The following is a 24,836-nucleotide window of genomic DNA, read 5'->3' as shown; positions in this document are numbered from 1 at the left end:
TATTTTTCAAGTAATTATATCTTTTGGGGAAGGTTGGTCCAGGCACTGTAGGAGTCCGGGCGTACTCTGCATGTTTGCACTGATCCAGTTGGTGCTGCTGTTCCCTCTTGTTCCTGGCACTGCTGATCTGACCCTGGGTGAGGCGGTTCGGTGTGGGACACCACCAGAAGACGTTTTAATGAAGTTCTGTCCCGGCTTGTGCTGCCGCTGCCCCTTCTGGGTGCTAAAGGAAAACAGGGCATGGGGTGGAGCCAGGCAAGCATGGTCAGATCGGTTTGGCTTTAGCCGTGTGGGACCGCAGGGCTGTGCGGTGCTGGCTGGAGGCAAGTCTGAGCAGTGCTGGAGCATTCTCCAGCAGCAGAGGAATAATTGCCTTTTGTCCTGAAATCCACCAGAGCTGTTCAGCTGAAGTCAGCACGAGACACTCGCCCTGCTGCACTAACTGCCCTCCTTGAAATGCGGAGGCAGAGGGAGCGTGGCCACGAGGCCCGAGCCCGGCAGAAGCGTGGATGGAGATGCTTGTTCGGCAGGCTGCTGGCCCAGCTGCCTTGGCTCTACCCTGGGCTCATCTGCTTCTTCATCCCTCGTTCCAGCTGCGCTGCAGGTCGTTTGGTGACGGCCATGGCCTCAGGAACAGCCCCGAGCCGTGACACAGCCCCGTGCCGTGGCGCAGCTGGGCTCTGACCTCTGGGGGCGAGGGGGTGCGGGGTGCTGAGGGGCGCCCACGGGTGTCGGAGGGCGAGGGGCTCCTGCCGAGCCGGGCCCGTGTCGCCTGGGCCTCTCATCCTCCTATTTCGTACCCCTCGGCTGTGGGATGAGTTTGGGGCTGCCCCTCCAGGGAACTACCCGCGGGGGCCTGGCACGCACCAGGCCGCGCCGCCCGGCTGCCCCCGGGGGCGGTGCCGCGGGCCGGGCCGGGCGGAGCCGAGCCGGGCAGGGCCGGGCCGGGCGGAGCCGCCGGAGGGCGGGGAAGGCCCCGGGGAGGGCCCCGGCCCCGGCCCGCCCCCGGCGCCGCCGCGGGAAGAGGCGGGGGCTGGCGGCAGCCGCAGCGGGAGCGGTGCTGCGAGCGGAGCCGCCGGAGCTGCTCGTCGTGAGTGAGGGGACGGGGGGGCCCCACAGCCTCCTCGCAGCCCCGCACAGCCCCTCCGTGCCCGCGGGGATCGGGCCCCCGCCTCCCCGGGCCTCTCCCCCGGCCCCCTTCGTGGCCCCGGCCTCCCCTCAGCCCTCGGCTGCAGCCGGGGGTCCCCCGGTGCATCTTCCCCCCCCCCCTCCCCCCGTGCCTCTCCCCTCAGCGTCCGCGGGGCGTTTTAATAAGTCCCGGGGGGTTTGGGGCTCTCAGGTAGGAGCCCCGGAGGTGTGCTTCCAGCTGGGAGCTGCGCTTCTGTTCTCTGAGGGGTCCTAGCGTTGGCTGGTGTCTCCTCACAGCTTCGCACCCCGCTGTGTTGTGCTCTGGGGCTTCTCATCCCATGGAGGTCTCTCATGGGGAAGGGCTGCTCTGACCCCAAACCCACGCTCTGCGTCTCAAACCCGTCTCCCTTCGCAGCTGAGCTTTGCAGTTGAACGCCATGAATGCCAGCGGCCCCGGCTACCCGTTAGCCTCTCTCTACGTGGGGGACCTCCACCCAGACGTGACCGAAGCCATGCTCTACGAGAAGTTCTCGCCCGCCGGGCCCATCATGTCCATCCGGGTCTGCCGGGATGTTGCCACGCGCCGATCGCTGGGCTACGCCTACATAAACTTCCAGCAGCCGGCGGATGGTGAGCCCTGTGTAGGGTGGCCCCGAGGGGCTGCCTTATGCCTTTGGGGTGGTGCGAGAGGAGTGGGGTCGGCAGTTGTCTGAGGGGATGCGTCAGCTGCTAGGGCTGCTGATATCCTGCTGAGGCTGGGTTCTGGTTGCAGTTAACCCCAGTCTGTGCTCTCTTCTCCTGTGGCTGGGTGATTGCCCATCTCAGGGACTGGGAGATGACGCAGCAGCAGGGCTTTGGGTTCCTTCAAGGGGAGAAGAAGGGAATTGCAAGAGTCTCCTCCCTCTGAGCTCATGGGGAAGGGCACTGAAACCCCTTCTGCCCTGCTTGCTCGTGCCAAGGAGAAGCGAGGTCCCCTTCCTGATGTCCCTGCTGGCAGGCAGGGCCTTCTCACCCTGCTGACTGCAGCAATACAGCGCTGAATGGCAGAATTACCCACAAGGAGACTTATTTTGGAGGGAGGCAGCAGCGATGGGAAGGTGTTGGGTTAGTTGCCCTGGAGACCAGAGTCGTTACCCAGTAAATGACTTGGGCATCGGCCAAACTTGAGCTTGCAGCGAAATTAATGCTCTGCTGCCAGGTGCTTCTGGAATGTGCTGAGGCCTCCTGCCTCGTTTGGCTTAATGAGGTGCCCAGCAGTGTCCCCGATTCCTGTGTCTGTCTCGCGTGCTGTAGGACGGGGAAGGAGGTCCATCTCTGTGACCGTTCTCTCTCTTTGTGCTCACCTCTTTGCCAGCTGAGCGAGCCCTGGACACCATGAACTTCGAGGTGATCAAAGGCCGGCCTATCCGTATCATGTGGTCCCAGCGAGACCCCGGGCTCAGGAAATCAGGGGTTGGAAATGTATTTATCAAGAATCTGGATGACTCCATTGATAACAAAGCCCTGTACGACACGTTCTCGGCCTTTGGGAACATCCTGTCCTGCAAGGTATGTGTCTGCGGCTGTGCTGCGGAGAAGGGGGCTTGCTGCAGAGCTTCCCCAAGTTCTCGGCAGTGCATTCCCATCAGTTGAAACTCACTTTCCTGCTTTTCTTCCTAAATTTCCTCTGAATTCCCACCCTTTGCCTGGATGGAAGCCACAAGGCCCTGTGTTTCCCGTGGGGACAGGGTGCTTTTCCTCCCTGCACCCACCCCCTCTCTTTTCCTCGTGGTCCCTGACCTGCAACCTGTGAGCACCTGAACGCCGCTCTGCCGCTGTGGGAGCGGGATGTCAGGGGAGGGTAACGCCCCTGGGGAAGGAGGGTGGGCTTTCCTGAGACCTACTTGTGTGTAAGTAGGGAGAAAACTACCATCTGTGGTTTTTACTTTTTTTTTTTTTAACTTCTCCTTGCCCTGCTGTTGTAGGTGGTCTGTGATGAAAACGGATCCCGTGGCTATGGCTTTGTTCATTTTGAGACTCAGGAGGCAGCAACTCGGGCCATCGAGACCATGAACGGGATGCTGCTCAACGACCGCAAGGTGTAAGTGTGGGAGGAGGAGCGTCCCTGGGCCTGCCGTGGCACTCCTCCCTCAGCTTGGTGCGTGCTTGTGAGCAAACACGTGCCCTGCTCAGGCTGCTGACTCCTGCCCTCGGTGTCTCCTCTCTTCCCTTCCTGGTTAAGCGTTACAGCTCTGCTTTCCGGAGCTGTGAGTCATTTGTGGTCCATGCTGATGGAAGTGTGATCGTGGTTTTGAGTTGTTCCTGGTGGTGGGGAAGGAGCCTGACCCAGGGCTGTGTTTTACTGCTGAGGCAGTGTAATGAATGCCCGCCAAGCAGGGCTGGTCCTCAATCGCTGCTATCAGGGGTCAGATAATCTGGGGCAGGAAGAGGTCTGGTTGTTCTCCAGCCCTCTGCTGATATTGCATCATCTCAGATCTTGTGGGCTGCTTCTGTACATCCCTTTTTTGTGGAGGCAAGCAGCTCCCTGAAGGGCTTGGTGATAACTTCAGAGAAAGAGCTGAAATGTGGTGGCATTCTCTTTTTTTTTTTTTTTTCTGTGTGATACCCCTGGCTGTGCCCAGGACGGGGCTGCAGCCCGTATCAGTGCTCACCCTGCTTCAGTGGGGTCTGGAGGTGCTGGGTGTGAAACACTTGGTGGCTTATGGTGACCCAGGTGGTGCCTGAAGCGCGAGGGTCTCTCCTGGCCCCTACCAAGACAGATGCCTCTCTTTTCCCTCTACAAAGGACATGGGGAGTTCATGGGCCTCTGCTTGCTTCCTGCAGGTTTGTTGGCCACTTCAAATCCCGCAAAGAGCGCGATGCAGAGTTTGGGGCTAGGGCAACGGAGTTCACCAACGTCTACATCAAGAACTTTGGGGATGACATGGATGATGACAGACTGCGGGAAATATTCTCCAAGTTTGGTGAGTGTGGTTGTTGAAGCCAAATATCCTAATGTCTGGTAAACTGGTGCTGGGGCAACTGCAAAGAAGACGGGGAGAATGCTTGGCTGGAATACAGAGCCCTTATCTTGATGTGATCTGCTTTGCTTAAACACCGTGTGGCCACAGGACTGCAGTGACTTAAGTTGTCAGGATGTCATGTGCACTTTCCTGTAATGATAGAGGATACTACTAGGTGTTCTCTTTTTTTTTGGAGCCACTTCCTTCCCAATAAAAGTTTCGTGGGTTTGCAGGTTTTGATTTTTGTTTTTGAAACTGTCTTGAAAACAGCATACTGGTTATAGGAGCCACGAAAATAAGAGATGTTAAGTCTCTTCTAAAGCAAAAGTGGCTTTCCCAGTTCAGCCTGTTACTGGAGGATGCCTCTTGCACCAGGGCTTAGTGCAGTCCATGCGTTAGCACAGCAGTGTCCCATGTGTGCCTTCATATATGAAGGGAGATGAGAACTTCTGGCCATAGGGCCCAAAAAGCCAGTGGCAATGTGAGCTGCACCCTGGGGGGAGGGATTGTGCTGTCCACCCCGCAGCCTCCATTTCCCGTGTGGCAGCAGGGATCCAGCAGCTCCTCCTGCCACTCGACTGATCTCCTCACCGCACCGGTGCCTCGTGGTGGCTTTGCCTGCTCCTGTGCCCCGGGTGGGCACCCTTTTATAGAACAATCTCTCCTTCCCTCTTGCAGGAAAGACTCTGAGCGTCAAAGTCATGATGGACAGCTCTGGCCGCTCGAAGGGCTTTGGGTTTGTGAACTTCGAGAAGCACGAAGAAGCCCAGAAGGCAAGCCGCAAATCACTGGGGCGAGGCAGTGGCAGCTCGGCTGCCTGTCGGCTGTCCCAGCTGGTCACCTGCCGGGACCTCCCCTGTCCTCGGGTGGGGATCTGCTGGTCTGGGTGCCAGCGTGGGTGCCTGGACGGGCAGCACCCGCGAGGGCCAGCCCTTGGTGGGGGCTCTGTGAGAGCAAAGCCCCTGCCCTGCGCTCGCCTGGGGAGGTCTCTGCTCGTGGTGGGGCTGGGCTGGGGTCTGCGCTGCTCAGAGCCGTGCTTTCTGCTGGCAGGCCGTGGCCGACATGAACGGGAAGGAGATCAACGGGCGGGTGGTGTACGTGGGCCGGGCACAGAAGCGGCTGGAGCGGCAGAGCGAGCTGAAACGGAAATTTGAGCAGATCAAGCAGGAGCGAGTGAGCAGGTACCAGGTAAGAGAGGAGTGGGACGCTGCGTCCTGAGGACCCACACCATGGATGCGTCCTTTTCGATGCAAGTACCCACGCCGGGCTCTGGTCACTATCCTTAATGTCCAGGGAAGCAGTATCAGCAAAGAGGGGAGAGATCTAAATGCAGGGTAGTGTTGACGGGTGAACAAACAGGCCTGCTTTTTTCCAGAAATAAAATATTAGTCTGGAAATTAGGAGGTTTCCTGAGCTCTTGGAGCAACTTCATAGCAGTGACCCGAGCCCCGCTTTGCTCAGGGCATCTCCCCTGCGGGCACAGCACACGCACAGCCCTGGCTCCTCTTCAAGTCACTGATCTCACTGGAGTATTTTTGGGTTGTCCCACTTCTTGGCTAAGCCGCTGACGAAACGTCAGCTATAAAAGCTGCTGTAAATCTTGGGAGCCCGCTGTACCTTCTGGAGGAGGCCAAGCCGCTTTTCTGCCTGTTTGCAGGGGGTCAACCTGTATGTGAAGAACCTGGACGATGGGATAGACGACGAGCGGCTGAGGAAGGAGTTCTCTCCCTACGGCACCATCACCAGCGCGAAGGTGAGGGGCCAGGGCTGGGCTGGCCGGCACGTTCAGCCCTTGGAAAGGGGTCAGGACAGTCGTCCTGTTGAGCTAGAGCTCCCTGCTGCTGGCTTGTATCTCAAGCCAAGCGTGAAGGATGTGTCACTTGTGTCCAACGCTTACTGATTCAGCAAGTACTTTGTAACCTTGCTGAGTTATCCCAGCCCTGCTGAGCGCAGGATGTGGCACTTGAAAAGAGGATCCTTCTCAATACCGCACGGTTGCTCACGTGGTTCTGCACTGACGTGACAGCATGCAACCCTCACTTGCTCACGAGCAAGCAGCAGATGCCAGAGCATCTCTGGGTCCTGCAGGGCTTGGCACAGACCCTGTGGAAGGTCACAGGTCGCAGGTCTTGGGCTGGCCCAGACTGACCTTGGTGTTTAGCGAACCTTTGGGTTTCATCCCATTGTGTCCTCCCCTTCCCTGGGGTAATCTACCCTTGTGAGCCCAGCCCAGCCATGGGAGCACCCCGTGCCGACCCGTCCCGCCTGGGGTGTGGGTGCTGGGGGGGGCCCCACGGGGTGCTTCGCGGGTGGCCGTGCTGATGTGTGGACTTAGCTGTGTTGTTCTAATCCAATTTTAGGTGATGACAGAGGGTGGCCACAGCAAAGGGTTTGGCTTTGTATGTTTTTCCTCCCCAGAAGAGGCTACCAAGGCCGTGACCGAAATGAACGGGCGGATCGTCAGCACTAAGCCTCTCTACGTCGCCCTCGCCCAAAGGAAAGAGGAGCGGAAAGCAATTCTCACCAACCAGTACATGCAGCGATTAGCTACCATGAGGGCCCTGCCCGGCCCCCTCCTTGGCTCCTTCCAGCCCCCCCCGGGGTACTTCCTACCCCCCATCCCTCAGGTGAGTCCCCGCTCCCGTCCTGCGGTGACAGCCTTGCCTGGGGACCCGAATTTGCCGTGTGCTGGGGGAGGTGGGCGATCAGGTCCAGGAGCACGTCTCCGTTTTGTGCAGAGCTGTGTGTGTGCCGGCTGCTGGTGGTGCCCAGCTGCCGAGTCAGCGGCAGGGCTTGTGGAAAGGCTGGCTTGAGGTGCTCCAGCTATGGGCCGGGTATTTGGTGGATCACCAAGGAGAAGTTTGGTGTGAAGGTTCAAATGTGGAGAAAGAGCCCAGTAATGAAATGAGGGGAGGGAGAAGGGTTAGAGGCGTGCAAAAGCCTGTGGGGAGGAGATAAGTGGATGTGCTGGAGGAAACGCAGTTGTCAGGACTGGAAGCAGATCTTTAAGATCTTTAAAAAAGCTTTGGCATGCTGCAGAGCGTGGTTTTGGCTCACCTGTCTGTGGTGGCTGCTGAGATGCTGCTCTGTGCTGATCTGACGTGGCTCAGCTCCCGGGTCACCTTGGATATAACGTGTTCTCCCTCCGTAGCCACAAACCAGAGCTACTTTCTACAGCCCCAGCCCAGTTGTCCCCGTCCGCCCCGCCACTCGCTGGAGTGCGCAGCCCTCCCGGCCTCCCCGTGAGTGCGTCCGTCTGTCCCCACGGGTGCTCGGGGCCAGCTGGGCCGCGCTGGGGACCGAGGGCTCTCTAAAAACACCACAAAATGTAAAAACGTGCAGCCACGGGAAGTCAGTGCTTGGGAAAGCAGGCGGTACCTTGGTGCGGGGCTCACTGGTGACAGGCACTGGGGCTCGGGTTGCCCATGGAGGCTTTTCCCAGCCACGGCCCCTTCCCAGCATCTCTTCCACACTTATTTCTACCCGGCAGCCTCGCTAATTGTGCTCCATCTCTCCAGCAGCGTATCCTTCAGCCACCCCCATCCTGAGAGCTGCCGTGCAGCCCCGGCGCCTGCTGTCCAACATCAGCACCATGAGACAGGCGTCCACCCAAGTGCCTCGCGTGCCCCCCCAGGCCCAGAGAGTGGGTGAGCGCAGGGGGACCCGGCTCAGGCCCCGCCGTGCTGGGTGTGCAGGGATAGTGTGACTGCTCGTGGGGGAGTTTGGGTGGTGCTGGGGCTGGAGCAGTGTCCCCAGTAAATTCTGGGGAATGCTGTGGTCGTTCAGGTAAAGGGGTAGGTCTGTGGCACCGGACTGGTTGTGTTGGGCGCTGCTCTTTAAAGATGGTGATACAGCCATGGCTCAGTGCTCAGAGGTTCTCACCTGCTGCCGAGGCTGACTCCAGAAAAACCCGCTCGTGTCAGGGCTGCTTGGAGCTGTGGCCTGACAAGGGGGTCTCTAGGGGGGTGAGATGTGGGTGCCTTGGCCAGCTCCTGCCCTCTGCCCAGACCAGTGGGCGGGAGGGCAGCGCCCATCCTGGGGATGCTGCCTTTGTCTTGGGGGCTGTTTGAGCCCGTGGCAGGGTTCAGCTGGGTGTGGGTGTGTTTTTAACCGTCTCATCCCTCCCTCTTGCAGCCAACATAGGGACGCAGACGGTCAGCGCCCGGGTGCCCTCCTCGCCCACCCTGCCGCGGGGCGCCCCGCAGTACAAGTACTCGCCGGCCGTGAGGAACATCCAGCCGCTGGGCAGCGTGCCGCCCGGGGCCCCGCAGGTAGCGCCCGCCTGCGCCGTGGGCGTGCTCCTTGTGGGATCCCCGCGGCTCTGGTTATAACTGGTGCGATGGGTTCCTTTCCTGGGGCTGCAGATCTGGGTCCTGCAGCAATGTGGAGGCGATGCCTGGCTCTGGTTTTCCTAAAAGCTGGCGTTGGGGTACAAGTAGGCAGTGCCAGAGCTTGCAGCAGCAGCTCTGAAGGGTGAAACTCGCCGCTGCACCCAGGGACCAGCACCGTTGCTGCACGCTGGTGAACTTGTGCATTGCTTCCAGCCTGATCGCTGCTCTCTGCGTTGCTTTATCCAGGTGGGAGAACCCGCTGTGCATGTCCAGGGGCAGGAGCCGCTGACAGCATCCATGCTTGCAGCAGCCCCTCCTCAGGAGCAGAAGCAAATGATAGGTGGGTGTCCCTGCTGCCGGAGGAGGTCCTGCTGCCTGACCACGGGGCTGCGTGCACAGGCAGGCAGACTTAAATGCACCAGGGAAAACTTAGCTGCAAGGAGAATGCCCTTGTTGGATTGCTCTGATAATATGCTGCTTTAAAAAAAAAAAAAAAGGGAAGGATGTGGCAGAGCTCCATGGTGCCTGTGCTGCCCAACTCCTGCAGCTGGTGCCTGCTTCACCTGGCAGCTTCCCTCCGTGTGCCGAAACCCTCCCTGCCTAAGGGAGGGTTGGGAGCAGAGTAGTTTGGGTAGGGGAGAGGGGAGCACAGAGCTGGGAGGGCAGGGGGGCTTGCACGGGGTTTGAAACCACCGGAGGTCTTGTATAGTGCTCACTGATGTCCTCCCCGGTGCTCGGAGCAGGTGAGCGCCTCTACCCTCTGATCCACGCGATGCACGCCTCGCTGGCTGGCAAGATCACGGGGATGCTGCTGGAGATCGACAACTCGGAGCTGCTGCTCCTCCTGGAGTCCCCCGACTCCCTGCACTCCAAGGTAGGGGGCACTCGGTGCCCAAGCACATCACGTCCCGAGGGCAAAGTATGTGCTGCTGCAAACACTAAATGAGGGAAGGTGGCTGTGGCCCAGAAGATGGGTCAAGGACTTGATATCCATAGAAAGATAAAGTAGCTGCCTCTGTACAGTGAAAGACAGACAGACAGGGCCCCAGGCTGATCACGTCTGCCTGCTTTCAGCAAGAAGAGCTCAGAGCAGCTCTGTAAGCACGGCCAAGCCCTAGGGGTGGTTTGGAGGTGGATAGGAAGCGAGAAGGGGAGAAGGCAGGGTGAGCATTGCTCCCCAGAATGAAATAGGGAAACGGTTTTTACTTAGTTCTGTTTTTAATCCCGGTGAATGTTTAGCTTCCGGTTCCCATTAAAACAGTCGCAAGGAATTAACTGCATTGCCTTGTTGCTGCTCGGAGGCAGGATGCACTTTCACCGTTCTGCTGGCACTTTCAGAGGAGCCTAGGCTCTGCTGGGTGCTGCTGGGCAGCTTCGCCTATGGAGAAGCTTGAGTTCACTCTGGCCTTCTGTGACTCCTACAGAAAAGGAGAAATGCCCCAGCCCTTCCTTAGGGAGGAGGCAGAAGATGTCCGTGGGCTGATCCACGTTCTAGCAGAAGCAATGGACTTAGATTTATTGTTGTTGTTTTTATTAATCCCCTTACCCCCTAGAAGTGGGGCTTGTGCGGGGGCTGCACTGAGACCTGGAGCACTGCAGTTCTTGTGCAGTGTGATCCTGTGTCAAAGCAGCTCCTCTCTTCCCCAACTTGTGCTCTCTGCGCAGATCGAGGAAGCTGTGGCTGTTCTCCAGGCGCACCAGGCCACCGAGACGTCGCACAAGGGCAGCGCGGCGGCGTTCCTGCAGTGAGCCCAGGTAGGTGCGGGGGTGGCTGCGGGAGCTGGCGTGCGCTCGGGGTCTGTGGCTTATGACTGAAGCTGGGGATTGGGTTTCTTGTGCAGACCAAGTGAGGCTGTATATACTGTAATACTCCACTTTAAATCATGTGATTCATCCTCCATTTTCCAGACTTAATTGTACTGCAACAACATAGTTCTGTGTGGTCCTTTCCTTGCCCCCTTCCCCTTGTGTTCATGAGGGCAACACCTGTGCTGCCAGGAAGGAACAGAGGGAAGGACCTCGCTTTTCTGCCCTCCTTGGGGGGACTGGCACAACCTCTCCTAGGACTTCCCTGCTGGTGCTGCAGAACCTTGTCAGCAGATACGCTTAAAAAATGTTGGTGCTCCTGCATGGGATAGATCAGGAGAGCCAGCCCTGCTGCTGAGCGTGGGACAGACTCATCAGCAAGCAATTCCCCCTTTGAAGGTGATAATTTTTTTGACTTGTGATCACAAGGAAACGCCGAATTAATCCAAGTTCAGAGATGACCTGTGAATTCTTGTCTGGATCAAATTGTTCTTCTAGCGGCTGAAAATTACATATGTGCGTTCTTTGTGTTTTTTCTAACTAGGATTGGGAGCAAGTCCTGACAACATTGCCTTGGCAGAACAACAGCAGCCACCCCGCCGTGCTTCTGGAATTATGACTGTATAGCGACACTGGTCTGCCTTCAATGCCCCATCCTGTTTTCTTGTGCGTATTGTAAACCTTGCTGCTTCCTCCCTGCACCTGTATAAAAATTCCAAAGTTAATTCTCTTCTCTTCTGAAAGTGTCTTGTGAGATGTAGCGTGGAACCCAGCCCAGTTCAGTTGCCCAGGAAATGACAAGCGCAGATGAATCATCCTTTTAGTGAATTGATTGGGTTCTGTAGTTTTACTTGTTCCTGTAGCTGACACTAATAAAGAGCTGATGCTTCCACTCCCCAAAGCATGGGTTAGTTTCCTTTGCAGAAGGGCAGCAAATGCTGTGTCTGTTTCATGCAGGTGGAGGGACAGACTCAAGCCAAGCTGTTGTAATTAGTGCTTGAAGCTTGTGGTGTTGGCAGGGTGGCAGTCCCCAGAGCTGGCTCAGGGACAGGAACTGCTGTGTAGGATTAAACGAACAAATTGCTGGCCAACAGCTCTCCTGATCCTTCCACTCTCAAAGGGTGACTTTGAGCAAATTTCACAGCATCCACTTCCATTCTTATCCTTTCTAGCTAGCCCTTTTAATTTTCTTTTAAAAGGCTTCATCCTCTTGCGGTTTTTCCTTTGTAACAGAGCTTGTATGCCTGCAGAGTACTGGGACTGAGTACCTTCTGGTCATCATACTGCGTGGCTCTGGTGCACAAGACCCAGCTTGAGATACTGTGACCAAAATCTGTAAATCAGAACTTGCTTCTCCCATGGGTTTTTCTGACCAATTTCAAGGACTGAAAACACTGATAATTGCACCCTGGCTCAGTGGGATGCTCTGCTCCTGGGCATCGAGGCCTGTTATTGCTGTCTTCTGTGCTCTCAGCCTCTCCTGGAGCATGCTGCAGTTGCTATAGTCATCCTGGCCTTAATGCTTTGCTCTTCCTATTTAGGAATGGAATTCCATTCCCTGGAGGCTCCTTGGTGCTGTCAATGTATTGACCTTATTTGACTGCTTTTCCTAGTCTATAGGAGCACACCTCCATCAGCACAAGCTACCTGCTTTCTATCCAGCATGTGTGCTGGTGCTGCTCTCTTGGGCTTGCTTCTGTGCTGTATCATACCCTGACTTCAGCTCGTTGCTGATTCATCCCTCCTACCTCTTGTTTTCCTTCCAGCATTTTAATAGCACTTACATATTTGCTCTTCCATGGTATATGTTCTGCTCAGCTGGGATTCTTTCCTGGGGCTTTTCTTCATTCCTGCTCTGATCTCCTTAAGTATTTCTTTTTGTTACAGAGGATGCCCCCCAGCCTGAACTGTATACTACTTAAACATCTCACTGATAAGTCTACAAAGGACTAAATCTATTTGCACAGGAGGAGAAAAATGCAAATTGCGTCTCAGTTGTGCATATAAGGAGCTGGGACAGAATTGTACAAGTAAAATTAATTCTGTTGTTGCCTAATTTGAGTCTGAAATGGTTGTTCAGGTGCAACGGATCAGTTGAGATGTGCCTGTGCCACCACTGACAGTGCTGGATGCCTTGGCTCAGGAAGACAGCTGTAAAGCTAGAGGGAAGTCAGAGTGGGGGGTGCAGGAAGAGGCAGAGTACGGAACAGCCTAAGAAAGGATATGATCAAAAACCAGGGTTTTTAAAACTTTTAAGTGGAAAGGTAAACTTGCCACTTGGATCCCTGTGTAGTGAGACAAGGACAATACCGGAAAGTTTTCAGAGTAGTTCTCTGAGCTCCTCCGGGGAGTCTGAGGCTTTAGCAAGTTGAGGCAGGAGCAACAATGCACACGTGAGTCCAGCTTGGAGTAGTTGCTGCGCCTTCTGAAAAGGGCGGATGGAGGCATGCCTCTGTGACAGGCACTCTCCAGCTGCCCGTGTGGATAGCAGTACCTTCGTGTGCCTGGGGAGCAGCGTGTGCAGATAGCAGCACCCTTCCTGGAACAGAAGGGGACACAGGCAGAAGTGACCCTGGGCTTGAAGCATGGTGTCTTGTAGCTGTGCTTGATCTGTGTCTATCTGGTGGCATTGCACTTCAGTGGGGAAAGCCTTAGAGATAAGGTAGAGGGGGGGAAAAAAAAGCTTTCTGTGCTTAGAGGGGGGAGAGAGAGTGATTGCTGCTGCTTGGACCTACTGTAAGGAAGTGTAGTTGAACAGGGCAGGTATCTGCCAGTCCTGATAACAGCACGGCTGTTAAAAGGAGAGCTCTTTTGTTAAGAGCAGACAGTTCCTCCTGTATGCCAGACTTTCCTCTGCTTATCTGTGCACTGCTGGCCTGTGCTGCCCCACCCTGAAATCCATCAGGCTTAGCTCGCTAATAGCTTGGGGAAATGGTGGTTGCAGGATCAATGAGCTGCGGTGTTTAGAGGAATGGAGCGAACGAAGCAAGTCGTGCCCCGGGGGAGGTGTTGTTTCAAACCCTGGTGCATTACAGCTGATGGTGTACAGGCCCGGGACCTACAAAGAGCTACTTAGCATCAAGCTAAGATAAGTCTTTGTGTTACCTGAGCGTAACAGCGTAAGTGAGGCCTGCCTTCTAAACTCAGTTCAATGGAGCACCTGCCTGGAGCACTAATGGCTGGGAGAGAGAAGGTGGGGAAAAATAGGTACTCAAACCCAGACTTACAGGCTAGCTTCTGTCTCTCAGTCTCTGTTGTAAGCAGCTGGTTCAGGTCAATTGTTCACCATCGTGACTCTACTGGTGGAAGCACAACACCCCTGTACAAGGTGTAAGAGTGAGCAATGGCTGGAGCCTGCTGTCTGGCAGCTGGCTTCCAAAGCAAGGCAGTTAGAGCAGTGCTTGAACTCCTCTGACAAGTGGGGTCAGAATGAAACAAAGCAGTAAGAAAGTGTTCCAGTTTCCCTACGCCTTCCATCCCATAAAAAACACACATCTAGAGTGAAAATAAACATGGCTTTAATGTGAACAGTTGTAACGGTTCATAGAACAACTCCAACACTCTATCTACCGTTTTAAGTCAGTGCCATCAATACAATAAGGAAAAAAAAAAGTATAAACATGCATTGAAATAGTATGCCAGGCCTCAGCTCTGATATTACTGCATACCCTAGTCCCTGTAACACCCTGCAGCAACTGCATCAGAAGGCACAGACAAGCTGAAGTTTAAAACAAACCAAACAAAAAAACAAAACAAGGCTGTAAAATGCCTGAGCACCTCTAATCTCACAGAAGTAGTGCACTGTGTGACAAGGCAGGTTTAACTTAACTGGTGGTTCTCTTATATGTGCAGAACAATTAAAAATAAAAGAAAGCTGCTGCTGTAAACACCTGCCTGGTCGCACTAAGTAGCAGAAATTCAGCTGAGGGCCAGCAGGTATCAAGTAGGAGAGGGAATATGCTCAACCCTGTGCAAGTAACTGTGACTTGGGTCTAAGAGGGGTATGCAGCGCTCAGGCAACTGCAGCAGTCTGTCAGCAACCTTAGTTAAGTAATAGCAGCACAAATGCAGCAAAACTGTCACCTGAATAAGGACTAACAAAAACACCTCAGTTTGTAGCTCTTCAGCAAGAACAGCCACTTCACATGCAGAGTTCCTGAGGCCAGTAGTTACAGGCACCTTGACTTCAGCCAGGGAAGCTGACCTATATGCCTCTTACATAGTGGCATTAAATCTTCTAATTATCTTCGAGCCATATAATCAACTTTGATACAGATTATGTATCTTAACATTCATTATGCTGGCACAGAACCTACTACATCTCAGCAGCAGTTGAAGGTAGATTTCAGTACCCATCCTGCATTAAGATTGGTCCCTGCAACAACCTCAGAAGGAAAAAAGCTTTATTCTGCAGTAGAAAAAGCTTTCCTTGTTGGTTATCCTAGGCTCTCTTCAGTTCTTGCAGTAATTTCAGTGCAGCTGTGTTCTTTGGTTCAATTTTCAACAAGCTGTTGATGTCAGCAATACTTGATTTGTAATCCTAGAAGAAGAATTTCTAAGTGTTAGTGCACTGAAATACATTTTCAATTCCTAAGGCCCCTGCAGGAGAACTATCGCTTGGTATTAGTGGAACGATAAAACTCAGCATAACATCTATCTGCTTCCAGCATTTCAAGAAGCAGGACCCAATGCTGAGAAACTCACAAGATCCAAACAGTAAATACTGAGGTAAAGGACAATGCCTTTCAACTCCACACAGGTCTCCACTATCTGATGGCAGACATCTAGCACCGAATGCTCTATAGGGCATTAACAGGTCCCTAATCCTAGCTTAAAGCTGGTCAAAAACTCCTGACTTACCTTCAGTTCTTTAAGTGCCTGAGCACGTCTGTAGAACGCCTTGATGTTTTTAGGATCTAATCTCAGAGCTGCTGTGCAGTCCTGTACTGCTTCCTTGTGTTGCTTCAGGGTCAGGTAACAGAGAGCTCTGCCATACAAATACCTGGTTAGAGACCTTTGTCTAAAAGCAGCATCTGCTGCTGCAACGCACATAGATCTTAGTTAACCCCAGCACAGCACAAAGCTGGAGTCCCCAAACAATCTCTATCCTGACATGTTACTTTTTCAGCTCAACACCTGTTTCAGTTAAAAGGGCAAAAAGTAGGTTTTCAGTCTGCAAAAAAGAGGATGTTTACAGCAATAAATAGAGCAGCCAGCACTTCAAGGGTGGAGGTTTGTAGCTATACCAGTCTAGAACATGCCCTGCTTGTCTTGGAAGTACTGAGTATAGCAGCACACACTCTGTGATTCATGGGGCAGCAGACACTGCTCAGAATAACGCAATCCTGGCAGACAAGCATTAAAGGGAGAACCCCCCTAGCAGTCCTAAGCTGAGTGTCTCCAGGCTTTTTGCAGCATCTGATCAAAGAACATTATACAATCTACTTGGAAGACTGCACTAGGGGGAACATGTGTGGGTGTTTTGTTGGTGTGTTTTTATCCAGTTGTCTGGGAGCAAACATCAGGCAGCTTTGTCAGATGAAATACCATGGTGGCTTTTATAAAGGGCCAAAAAGTACTTGGGCAAAGAGCTGAGGAGTACCTGTTGGTGTAAGCTGCACATTCCTGGTTGAGCTTTAAGCTCTCAGAGTACTTCTCAATTGCCTTCTTATGGTTTCCTTTCTTTACGAGTTCATTTCCTTCTTCCTTCAGAGTTCGAGCTCTCTCTACACCAGCAGCAATCTGGTCTGGAAACGGTGTGAAAGAATACAGAACACTATAAAACTGATAAGATCAGAGCAGCCTCTCAGAAAGAAAATAGCCCCTCTACACATAGAGGCAAGACAGAGAGATCAAAGGATCCAGCATCAACCAAGCAGGCTCTGGCAGAACCAGCAACCAGGCCCAGGTTTCTGGGGATCTCAGGCTGCAGACACACCAAGCAGGGATGGCAGCTGCCTCGCTCGCCATCACCCTGCTGAGCTGAAGGGCTGTGCACGGCCAGGGACGTGCTCTCACCTGGGTGTCCCTGTGGTGTGCTCCCAGGGGGTGCATCTGTGGCGGGGGCTGCTGCAGAAGGAGCGCTCCATCTCTTCTGGGCAGAAATGGGAACCGTGGGAATTGGTGGGAGCTTCTCGCGCCAGTTCACACCATCCTTCTCCAGCAGGGCTTTAGTCATTCTGGAAGAGATGGCTGGCAGTTGCTCTGTTGGCTGGATGGGCCACTCACGAGCCAGCAGGGTCACTTTATAACCTGGCTCATACTGAGGACAGCATCTCTCCACTAACCCTGTGACATGCATCTAAACTAAGCTCCTTCTACAGTCAGGGATTTAATGAAAGGAATATCTTCCTGATAGTAGGGCCAAAAATACCATAGGATGAGGGTTGGGGCTGTCAGTGCTCAGCTGGGCAAGAGATGCGTGGGTTATTCCTAAGCCTGGCAAATAATGAAGTGAATCAGAATTTTCTTCAGGAAGAGAAAATGCCTATGGCAGCCTGTAATCCCTGTCAGCATAGGGAGGCCTATAGGACAGGATGCTGGAACTTGTAAGATTATTATTTCTTTAAAATAGGTACTAGACTAAGCAGAAAATTCCACAGAAAACATTCCCAGCCCTCAACAATGTACCAGCAGCTTGGAAGGAGCTAAGGGCGTTAGCACACAGGAAGCATGATGAAGCCTGCCCTTCGCACAAAGCGTCGGGGCCTCGGTTGTTTCATTAAAGCGCTCAGGACGCAGCTTGCTCCTGGCATCGCTGCAGACACGGAGCAGGGCTGCCAGCAGCCGCTGACCGAGCTGTTCTGCTCCTGAGCCTTCCCTCCAGGGAGCGTTCGGCATTACCTGTTGACACCATCGTGCGCCGACTGTATGGAGCAGTCGATCTGCAGCACGGTCTTGTAGTCGACATAGGCCAGCTGGTAGCTCTCCAGAGCCTCGTAGGCTGCCGCCCGTCTGAGGAGGGGTTTGATGCCAAACGGGACCAGCTTGAGCGCGCTGTGAGGGGCGAGAAGGTGACACAGCCTGTGAGGCACCCGGCAGAAGTCCCCGGATACCTTCCTACAAGGCATTCAATAGGCCTGGTCTAGGAAATACTGGATGGTGGGATCAAAGTCTTTATGTGCACTTCAAGCGATACGGTACCGTGGGAAGAGATCCTGCGGCAGCGAGCTTTTCTGTCTTGTTTTCTACCCTAATGAACTGACTGGCGCAAGGGAAAAGAAGGGAATTCCCTCCTCCCGGCTGGCAACCAGAAACATAGACCCGCTTTGGGGGCTACTCCTGAAAACTTTACACCTGCAAATCAAAGGCAAGCGGTACTTTTTCTACTCTAGTGCGGTGCAGAAGTGGGATAAGTCACCAAGGTTTACCAGAGGGGTGCGTTTTCAGCTGGCGATCTGCTGCTGCATCACCTGTGGGGGTCCAGCGCCCCAGGTGAAAAACCCCTGGGGTGAAGCCCCCCAGTTTGCAGCCCCCCCTGGGTGAAGCTCCCCCGGGATGAACCCCCCTGAGGTACAGCCGGCCCCCCCAACCCCCGACCCCCCCCCCCCGGCTCACCCGCAGCAGTCGGCGACGCAGAGGCGGCAGGCGCCCTCCTTGAGGTGGCAGGCGGCGCGGTTGGCGAGCAGCACGCTCCTCTCCTCGGCGGCGGCCTCCCCTGCGCGGCACACCGGAGGGGCTCGGGCGCCGCTCCGACACCCCCCGGCTCCACCTCGGTTCCCTCCCGGTCCCCTCTCCCCAGCCCGGTCCCCTCCTCACCCGCGTCCTCCAGCAGCGCCAGCGCCCGGCCGTACAGCTCGGCGGCCGGCCCGTACTGCCCGCGGCGGAACTCCTCGTTACCGGCGCGGCGCAGGGAGCTGGCGCTGCCCCCCGCCGCCATCCCGGGGGCGAAACCGGGACCGGCACCGGGAGCGGGGCTCGGGGAAGCGGGGCCGGGGCCGGGCTCTCCCCGGAGCCTTCCGGCGGCGGAGCGGAAGGGGCGGCGGGCTGCCATGGAGGCGTGAGGGAGGCGGTGAGGGAGCGGCCGGCCCCGCGGCGCCATGGACGGGGTGCAGCTGCGGAACCCGCGCCGGTAAGGGCTGGCTTGGAGGGACGGGGCTCCGGCGTGAGGCTCCTCGGCCCCACCGGGCCCGGAGGGACGGGGGGAGCGAGGGGAGCACCGGGGGTGCCGCGCCTCAGGTGTCCGGGCACGGCGGTGCCAGCCCCGGGACGCCGCGGGGTGGGCTCGCTCCTCGGGTCCGGCAGGAACGGGGCAGTTTGCCGTCCGTGTGGTGATTAGGCTTTTTAATTAGGCATCAAAACCTTCTCTTTTCCTCCCCTCGAAATAACGTAGGCCTTGTTTTAACCTCAGCGAGAGGAACCCGCCTTTTGTACCGCCGCTCTTTGGGCGCCTTGGGCATGGTGCCTGAGGTGGTCACTCACGTTTTTTCCCCTCGTTGCCCCATCCCGCGCCCTCCTCCCTCCCGCTCCCCAAGGATAATGTTCTCTTGGTAAGCGCTTATCTTTGCAGGGAAGCTGCCGGCTGCTCTCGGCATTTCGCCACTTCCTGACTCTGCTTCTGTTCGTTTCCTCCGCCTCAGGAAGCCATTCTTCGTGCTGCAGGCGGGCACCGCGCCTCCGCTCCGGCTTCGTACGGAAACGGAGTAACCAGGGCCCAACCAGCAGCTTTTCGTTCTGGCTATGAAGAAACTGGGGGGAAAAAATACATATTTAGTGTGAAAATTAGTACGTACGTGCCTGGAGTGGCGGTCTTTAACAGCAGCAGTAAGAGCTTTTTGCAGTTGCAGGCAGCCACGCGTATTTCATCTTAAATGTTGGTTGCTGTGAGGCTTGTGAGTTCTGAAGACACGGGCACTGACAAGGTTCTGGGTCTTGGAGAGTTGTGAGAGCTGGAGTTTGGCTAGGTTTCTCTGGTGGGTGTCAGTTTTTCTGGTAGTTTGTGCAAAAAACTTCCTTGTGGGCTATTGGGTACTGCTTATTTGATAGTAAAAGAGTTTGTTTTCAGAACTTTTCGTATATTTTTAGTGTTTATACATATTACATTTATAATATCTTTTAGAAATACAAATGTAGTCATTAGCTGCTTTAGGAAGTTTCTTGGTGAACAGCTCTCCGGTGGGGTAGAAGTGAGCTGGAACAACCGTGGTCGATTTTTCTCATTGCTTTCTGTAGGGAATCTCCCTGGAAGCCATACTGGGGTGGGGGTTGGTAAGTGAAGGATCCCAGTACCTAGCACGTTGCACTAAAATTACCTCGATACGTAGAAGGTATTTCAGCAGACCCTTAGCAATGCATTTGAGAGGAACAGACCGAGCAGCATTAAGATCCTCAAAGTCAGATAAGTTTCCTTTCCCTCTTTCCCCCCCCCCCCCCCCCCCCCCCCCCCCCCCCCCACCCCCCCCCCCCCCCCCCCCCCCCCCCCCCCCCCCCTTTTTTTTCCTTTCTCCCTGATAGCATTTTCCTAATATATGTCCAGGCACAAAGCCAGTATCTGAACTAATGTCCTTAAAAACGGACAAATGAAATCGGTATTGCCTGCATCCTCCCAACAGATGTATTCCTTACGTACTGTAAGACCACAGAGAAGACAGTGTTCCCTTTTGCACAGCCCTAGTACTTACCTTCCACGCAAGAGTTTGAACATTAGCAGGTATGTTCAATAGCTACAAGAGACTGCAGTGCCAAGTTGGAATTGACCACCAGCATGTAGATCCTCACATGCATTCCACAAAGAGGCACTGTAGGTCTGTGTGCCTGAACAAATTCTGGTCTCTGTAATTCCCAGTCCTTTTTTGCTATTAGATAATGATAATACTTGTTTTTCTAACTATGTGACATAAACTTATTTGATAATCAACTTACTTTATGCAAGCCTTCCAGATACTAAAGTGGCATTATTTATTCTTTTGTTTCAGCAGAGCCCCCATTTGCAATAAAATTAAATGTAGCAATTTCTCTATTCTTACATATACAGGCAGCTGAAGAAGTTAGATGAAGACAGTTTAACCAAACAACCTGAAGAAGTTTTTGATGTGTTGGAGAAGCTTGGAGAAGGGTATGTGCTCTATTACAGTGGGCCCAAAGTACATTTCTCAAAGGGCGGATGTGTGTAATGGATATATGTTTGGTGGTCTTTGATTTTTCACTTTGTCATGATCCTATTACTGCAAAAGTATGCATTAGTGTAACGACTGCATTTGGTTAGTAACAGAATAAATAATTTGTTTGCCAGGAGTAAGATGTCTTCATTAAACCAAGCCATAGCTTATGATTCAGCAGAAGGCAGTCAAAATGTTGTTGAAAAATGGCAAACTGGAGTGCTTTGTGGGAACCCAGGAGGTCTTGTAGTTCATCCCTGGTACCTCTTGTGGAAGATCTGTGTGGTGGGAAGGAAATTCTGTTTCATTGTGCCACTTGCTCAGGCAGAGCAGTTTGGGAACACTCAGTAAGTGATGTGTTTATCACCTTAAGCAGTTCATTTGAAAAACTGAGTGGAAATTCTGCCTGGCTGCTGTAAGCAAAGAAGCTGGAAATAAGACAAATTATATCTGACAAGAGTGAGCGGAGCTCTCTGACCAGAGCTGTTGTTCTTACTGTTGCTCAGCTGGTACCGTATGCTGGAGAAAGAGATGCTGCTTTGGTTGGATTTGTGTAAAAGGCCCTTCCAAATCTATGGGTGCATAATGATGACTGGCTCCTTTCTGACCGTCTCAGCATGCTGTTATATGTATAGTGTTTACAAGCTTGTGGACCGATTATTTAAATTAATGTAAAAATATTTGTAGCAGGAGGTATTATATTTTTTTTCCACCAAAGTAGGCACTTGCGAAAAGCATAACATTTGCATTTTTAAAACGGTCTTTTATTCATTGTTTGCTATTTTGTTTCATAGTTCCTATGGCAGTGTGTTCAAGGCTATTCATAAAGAAACGGGTCAAGTTGTTGCAATTAAACAAGTTCCTGTGGAATCTGACCTGCAAGAGATTATAAAGGAAATATCCATAATGCAGCAATGTGACAGGTAAATGTGAAACCTATCATCAGTATGTAAAGAAAAGTATTGCCTGTGATCTGGCATTTAATCACATAAAAGCGATGATGTTGCTTAAATGTTTTTTAAAAGGCTGGACTTGTACGGTCAAGTTACCTCGTATCAACTGAGTCATGTTAACCCACCATTTGGGTAGTGTTAATTCAAGCAAAGGTAAGACAACGAAAATTAAGCTTGCAATGCGAGAGCATTAAGCTAACTAAGTTAAATAACCTTGCGCTTGCTGCCGGCAACGAGCGAGGCGTGTGAGCAGGTACTGCAGTTGTCCCGACGCGCCGTAACTCGTTGAACAGTGGTAACTTGATTGTGGGTTAGCACAGCGGCTCCCATGTCCGAGGGGTAATGAATTACACGCAAGTTTTGGTGTGGACATAGAAACTGTTGGGAGAGGGGTTGGTTTTGCTTTTTTTTATGCTCCTGTTTTTTTTTTAAGAGGCATGTGGATGAGAGCCACTAATGCATGACTACTCTTGCATGTGCGTCGTCTGCTTAGGTGGCAGAATTGTCCTTCACGGGGCCACTTTCTGCCTGTGCGGGTTATAGTGCGTTACAAGCTGTCTGCTCACGTTAGCATGCTCAGAATAACTTACGGACTGATGTTTGGCTCTCTGGGTTGTTTTTGCATGTTTCTTGTGGGAAAAGATGTTATATGAGCTTAGGCAGACAAGACCAGGAGGTGCAGAAGACCCCCTGTCAAAGTGTATCCTAGTCTGAGAGTTTAAAGTATACAAATTTCTTCTGATACTAGGAGTCTAGCCTTAAGACATGCTATTTTGATAGACTTCAGGCATAGAAAACCATTTAAAGTAACTGGCATTAGCAACAGAAAGCTATGGTCCCGGTCACTCTGTTGCATTTCGCTCTCACTATCTTTAAATGAAGATGTCTGGTGGCAGCTAACAAAATGAAACTTTTAAAGAATTTGTTCTTGAAAAGTCTTACTGCGTAACCTGGAAAGCATTAATAGGTGTCTCCTTAAAAAGAAATTAAATATTAATAGTGTAAGTCCTAAAATGAGATTTTACAGTTATGAACAGCAGAGGGAGTGAATCAATGGAATATCAGATTTTCTGTGCAAACCTTCAGGGACACTGACTTCTTGATTTTGCTGGTCTTTCGTGTCTTCATTAGAAAATATTTGGCAAGAAATAGAATAAGTGCACTTTTATTCTTTAACTTTCATCCCACAAAATCAGAAAAGTTCCTTCTGTTAGTTTTTAGCTTTGCCTAAAAGGGCAGATGGTCATTCTGACTATAGTGTACTTCGTTAGGTTGTTTGCTTTTTGGGCAGTCTGATAACTGACTGTATGAGAGAGTTTTAAGTTGTACAGGATTCCTAAAATACATCACGTTCCTGAACGAAATTGTAGAGACAAGAAGGTGTATGTGGTAATGGGGGAATATTCCTCTTAAGGATCCCCGTAGCTATTTTCTAGCAAACTTTTGACCATATTTAATGTTTCCATTTGATTGCAAATGCTCTGCAGCAGCTTTACCAGGGACTGCCGTGGTCCATTTCTCATTCCCTTGGTGCCCTGCCTTCTTGCCCACCGTGGTACTGACCTTGTATTAATCCAGTTCTGGGAGCTAAACGAGACTGAATGCTGGTCCTTCCTTATTTCTGTAGGACTCATTTTCCGACATTTTAACTCCCTGAATCAACTTTTAAGCAGGTTGGTTGAGGGAAGAGGCCTGGCAGGACTGCAGTAGCCCTGTGAAAGTTCAGACTGGTTTGGAACACTTTTGGTCAGGGTTTCAGTGGTACTTCAGCTCTGGATTTTTAAAGCCTGCTTAGGGAGTCAGCAGTGTGTTTTGCTTTTGCTTATTCAGTTGTACTGGTCATCAGTATTTGACCCTTTGGTTTCTTCTTCCTTTTTCATATTTCATAGTCCTCATGTGGTGAAGTATTACGGCAGCTATTTTAAGAACACAGACCTGTGGATAGTCATGGAATACTGCGGTGCTGGATCCGTGTCCGATATTATTCGATTACGAAATAAAACTGTACGTACTTTCTCCTTTGCATGTTACAAATGGGAAGCATGGGTGTCCAGCAGCTCGAGGAAGCTAAGTAGCGTGTGCACTGCCTTTTGGGCATAACTCTCATGAGGTGTTCAGTGCCTGACACAGCCAGGGCTACCACCTGAGATGCAGGCCCTTTGTTCCCCTGAAAATGAGGAAGCTGGTTATATTAATCAAGTTTTGGTTATTTGGATAAAGTAATCAGTTGTCAGAATTTTTGTTAGGATGTTACCTTGGCTTTCCTGAAAACCCAGACTGATTCTGAGTAGCACACTCTACTTTGCCTTACTTTTGGCTATTGCAGGGTAAGAATTACAAGTTGTGAGAGGATTGTGGTATGTATGTACATGTATGATGGTTGTAAACTAACTCAACTACGTAATGCTGAAGGTTGCTGACTGAAAACATATGGATTTTTCCATTAGTCAGTATGGCAACCTTTAATGAAGGCAATTAAATGCCAATTAGTAAATCTCAGGGAAATACAGACTGAAACAGCATTGTGTTATATCTCAGCAATTAATAGGTTGATAGTAACTCTTCTTTTCTTTAGCTCACAGAGGAGGAAATTGCCACAATAGTGCAGTCAACACTGAAAGGACTAGAGTACCTGCATTTTATGAGGAAGATACACAGGGACATCAAAGCTGGAAATATATTGCTAAATACAGAGGGGCATGCTAAACTTGCAGATTTTGGAGTGGCAGGACAGCTTACCGTAAGTAAAACTAAGATGACTGTGTACACTTTTGTCTTTTTAAACTGCATATAAGTATTATGTGCTTGTGGAGACTTTGAGATGTTCTAAACTGCTTTCTAGAACTTTGTGTCAACATAATAGGACACTAGAACAGCAGCAGATTAGAGCATGGCTTCCTCTGGAAGCTGCTGTACCTAAGTAACAGTCTGTGATGATGTTTGCTGTTTGCCTCAGTTCATGTCTAACTTCTGTAAGCATGCTTCAATTTCCCTTTGCAGTCCTCCATATCCCAGTCTTGCTTAATCTAGTAATATATGTGCGTGCAAGTGACAGATAATTAGCACGATAATTCATTAGTGAATGCTTGTGGCTGATACAATTGCCGTTGTCTGGATTTTTATCTTACTCTTCTTCTCAGGATACCATGGCAAAACGGAACACAGTTATAGGGACCCCGTTTTGGATGGCTCCAGAAGTGATCCAAGAAATTGGGTATAATTGTGTTGCAGACATCTGGTCTCTGGGAATCACTGCAATAGAAATGGCGGAAGGCAAACCACCATATGCAGACATTCATCCTATGAGGGTGAGGACTGCGGCCTTTTAAAATGTGTTGCTCTGTGGAAATGATTTGCTATTATAGCTGGCTGAATAAAATGCCAACATGCCATCTTGCTTTTAATTTACAGAAAATGATTTATTTTCTGTCAGTTGTTTGTGCTGTAGATTAAATGAAAAACAGTTCTTTGAGAGGGAGAACCTGCATGGAAAGGAAAATCATGGTCCTGTTCTGTCAA

At 52.1% G+C, this 24,836-nt stretch overlaps 3 protein-coding genes across 8 annotated transcripts in view; 2 read left to right on the top strand and 1 right to left on the bottom strand.

Moving 5' to 3' along the window:
• The first annotated feature begins 1,009 nt into the window (after window positions 1-1,009).
• On the top strand, window positions 1,010-12,271 carry PABPC1L (poly(A) binding protein cytoplasmic 1 like). 5 transcript variants are annotated; one of them, XM_040575408.1, is made up of 16 exons: window positions 1,010-1,090; window positions 1,544-1,758; window positions 2,483-2,676; window positions 3,093-3,208; window positions 3,952-4,091; window positions 4,809-4,903; window positions 5,181-5,318; window positions 5,788-5,883; window positions 6,491-6,757; window positions 7,282-7,372; window positions 7,652-7,777; window positions 8,265-8,401; window positions 8,708-8,801; window positions 9,205-9,335; window positions 10,127-10,216; window positions 10,812-12,271. In XM_040575408.1, exons 2-15 carry the CDS (start codon window positions 1,566-1,568, stop codon window positions 10,208-10,210), a joined length of 1,902 nt encoding a protein of 633 aa, XP_040431342.1. In that variant the 5' UTR covers window positions 1,010-1,090; window positions 1,544-1,565; the 3' UTR covers window positions 10,211-10,216; window positions 10,812-12,271. The 5 variants fall into 5 exon arrangements, 3 of the variants coding, with proteins under 3 accessions (XP_040431342.1, XP_040431341.1, XP_040431343.1); XM_040575407.1 differs by having other exon boundaries at window positions 7,649-7,777; XR_005824763.1 differs by lacking the exons at window positions 7,282-7,372; window positions 8,708-8,801; window positions 9,205-9,335; window positions 10,127-10,216; window positions 10,812-12,271 and having other exon boundaries at window positions 8,265-8,400.
• Window positions 12,272-13,771: 1,500 nt separating this feature from the next.
• Window positions 13,772-18,308, bottom strand: TOMM34 (translocase of outer mitochondrial membrane 34). Its single transcript, XM_040575412.1, has 7 exons — window positions 18,026-18,308; window positions 17,825-17,924; window positions 17,111-17,263; window positions 16,286-16,446; window positions 15,870-16,014; window positions 15,128-15,254; window positions 13,772-14,807 (listed from the first exon to the last, which is right to left on the bottom strand). The coding sequence occupies exons 1-7, from the start codon at window positions 18,306-18,308 to the stop codon at window positions 14,709-14,711; spliced, it is 1,068 nt and encodes a 355-aa protein (XP_040431346.1). The 3' UTR covers window positions 13,772-14,708.
• The window catches only part of STK4 (serine/threonine kinase 4), a 46,540-nt gene continuing 39,903 nt past the window's right edge, over window positions 18,200-24,836 (top strand). The window contains exons 1-6 of one of the 2 annotated variants that reach the window (XM_040575411.1): window positions 18,200-18,338; window positions 20,241-20,321; window positions 21,159-21,287; window positions 23,207-23,321; window positions 23,893-24,057; window positions 24,458-24,625. In XM_040575411.1, coding sequence (XP_040431345.1) covers window positions 18,307-18,338; window positions 20,241-20,321; window positions 21,159-21,287; window positions 23,207-23,321; window positions 23,893-24,057; window positions 24,458-24,625 — 690 coding nt within the window. In that variant the 5' untranslated portion in view covers window positions 18,200-18,306. Of the gene's footprint in view, window positions 18,339-19,757; window positions 19,917-20,240; window positions 20,322-21,158; window positions 21,288-23,206; window positions 23,322-23,892; window positions 24,058-24,457; window positions 24,626-24,836 lie in introns of those variants that run through there. The other variant, XM_040575410.1, reaches the window with a different exon arrangement.

This window comes from Cygnus olor, chromosome 16, assembly GCF_009769625.2.
Source record: "Cygnus olor isolate bCygOlo1 chromosome 16, bCygOlo1.pri.v2, whole genome shotgun sequence".
Taxonomy (NCBI): Eukaryota; Metazoa; Chordata; class Aves; order Anseriformes; family Anatidae; genus Cygnus; species Cygnus olor.
Note: the sequence above shows the minus strand (reverse complement) of the source record. Positions and strands in the feature narration are given on the sequence as shown.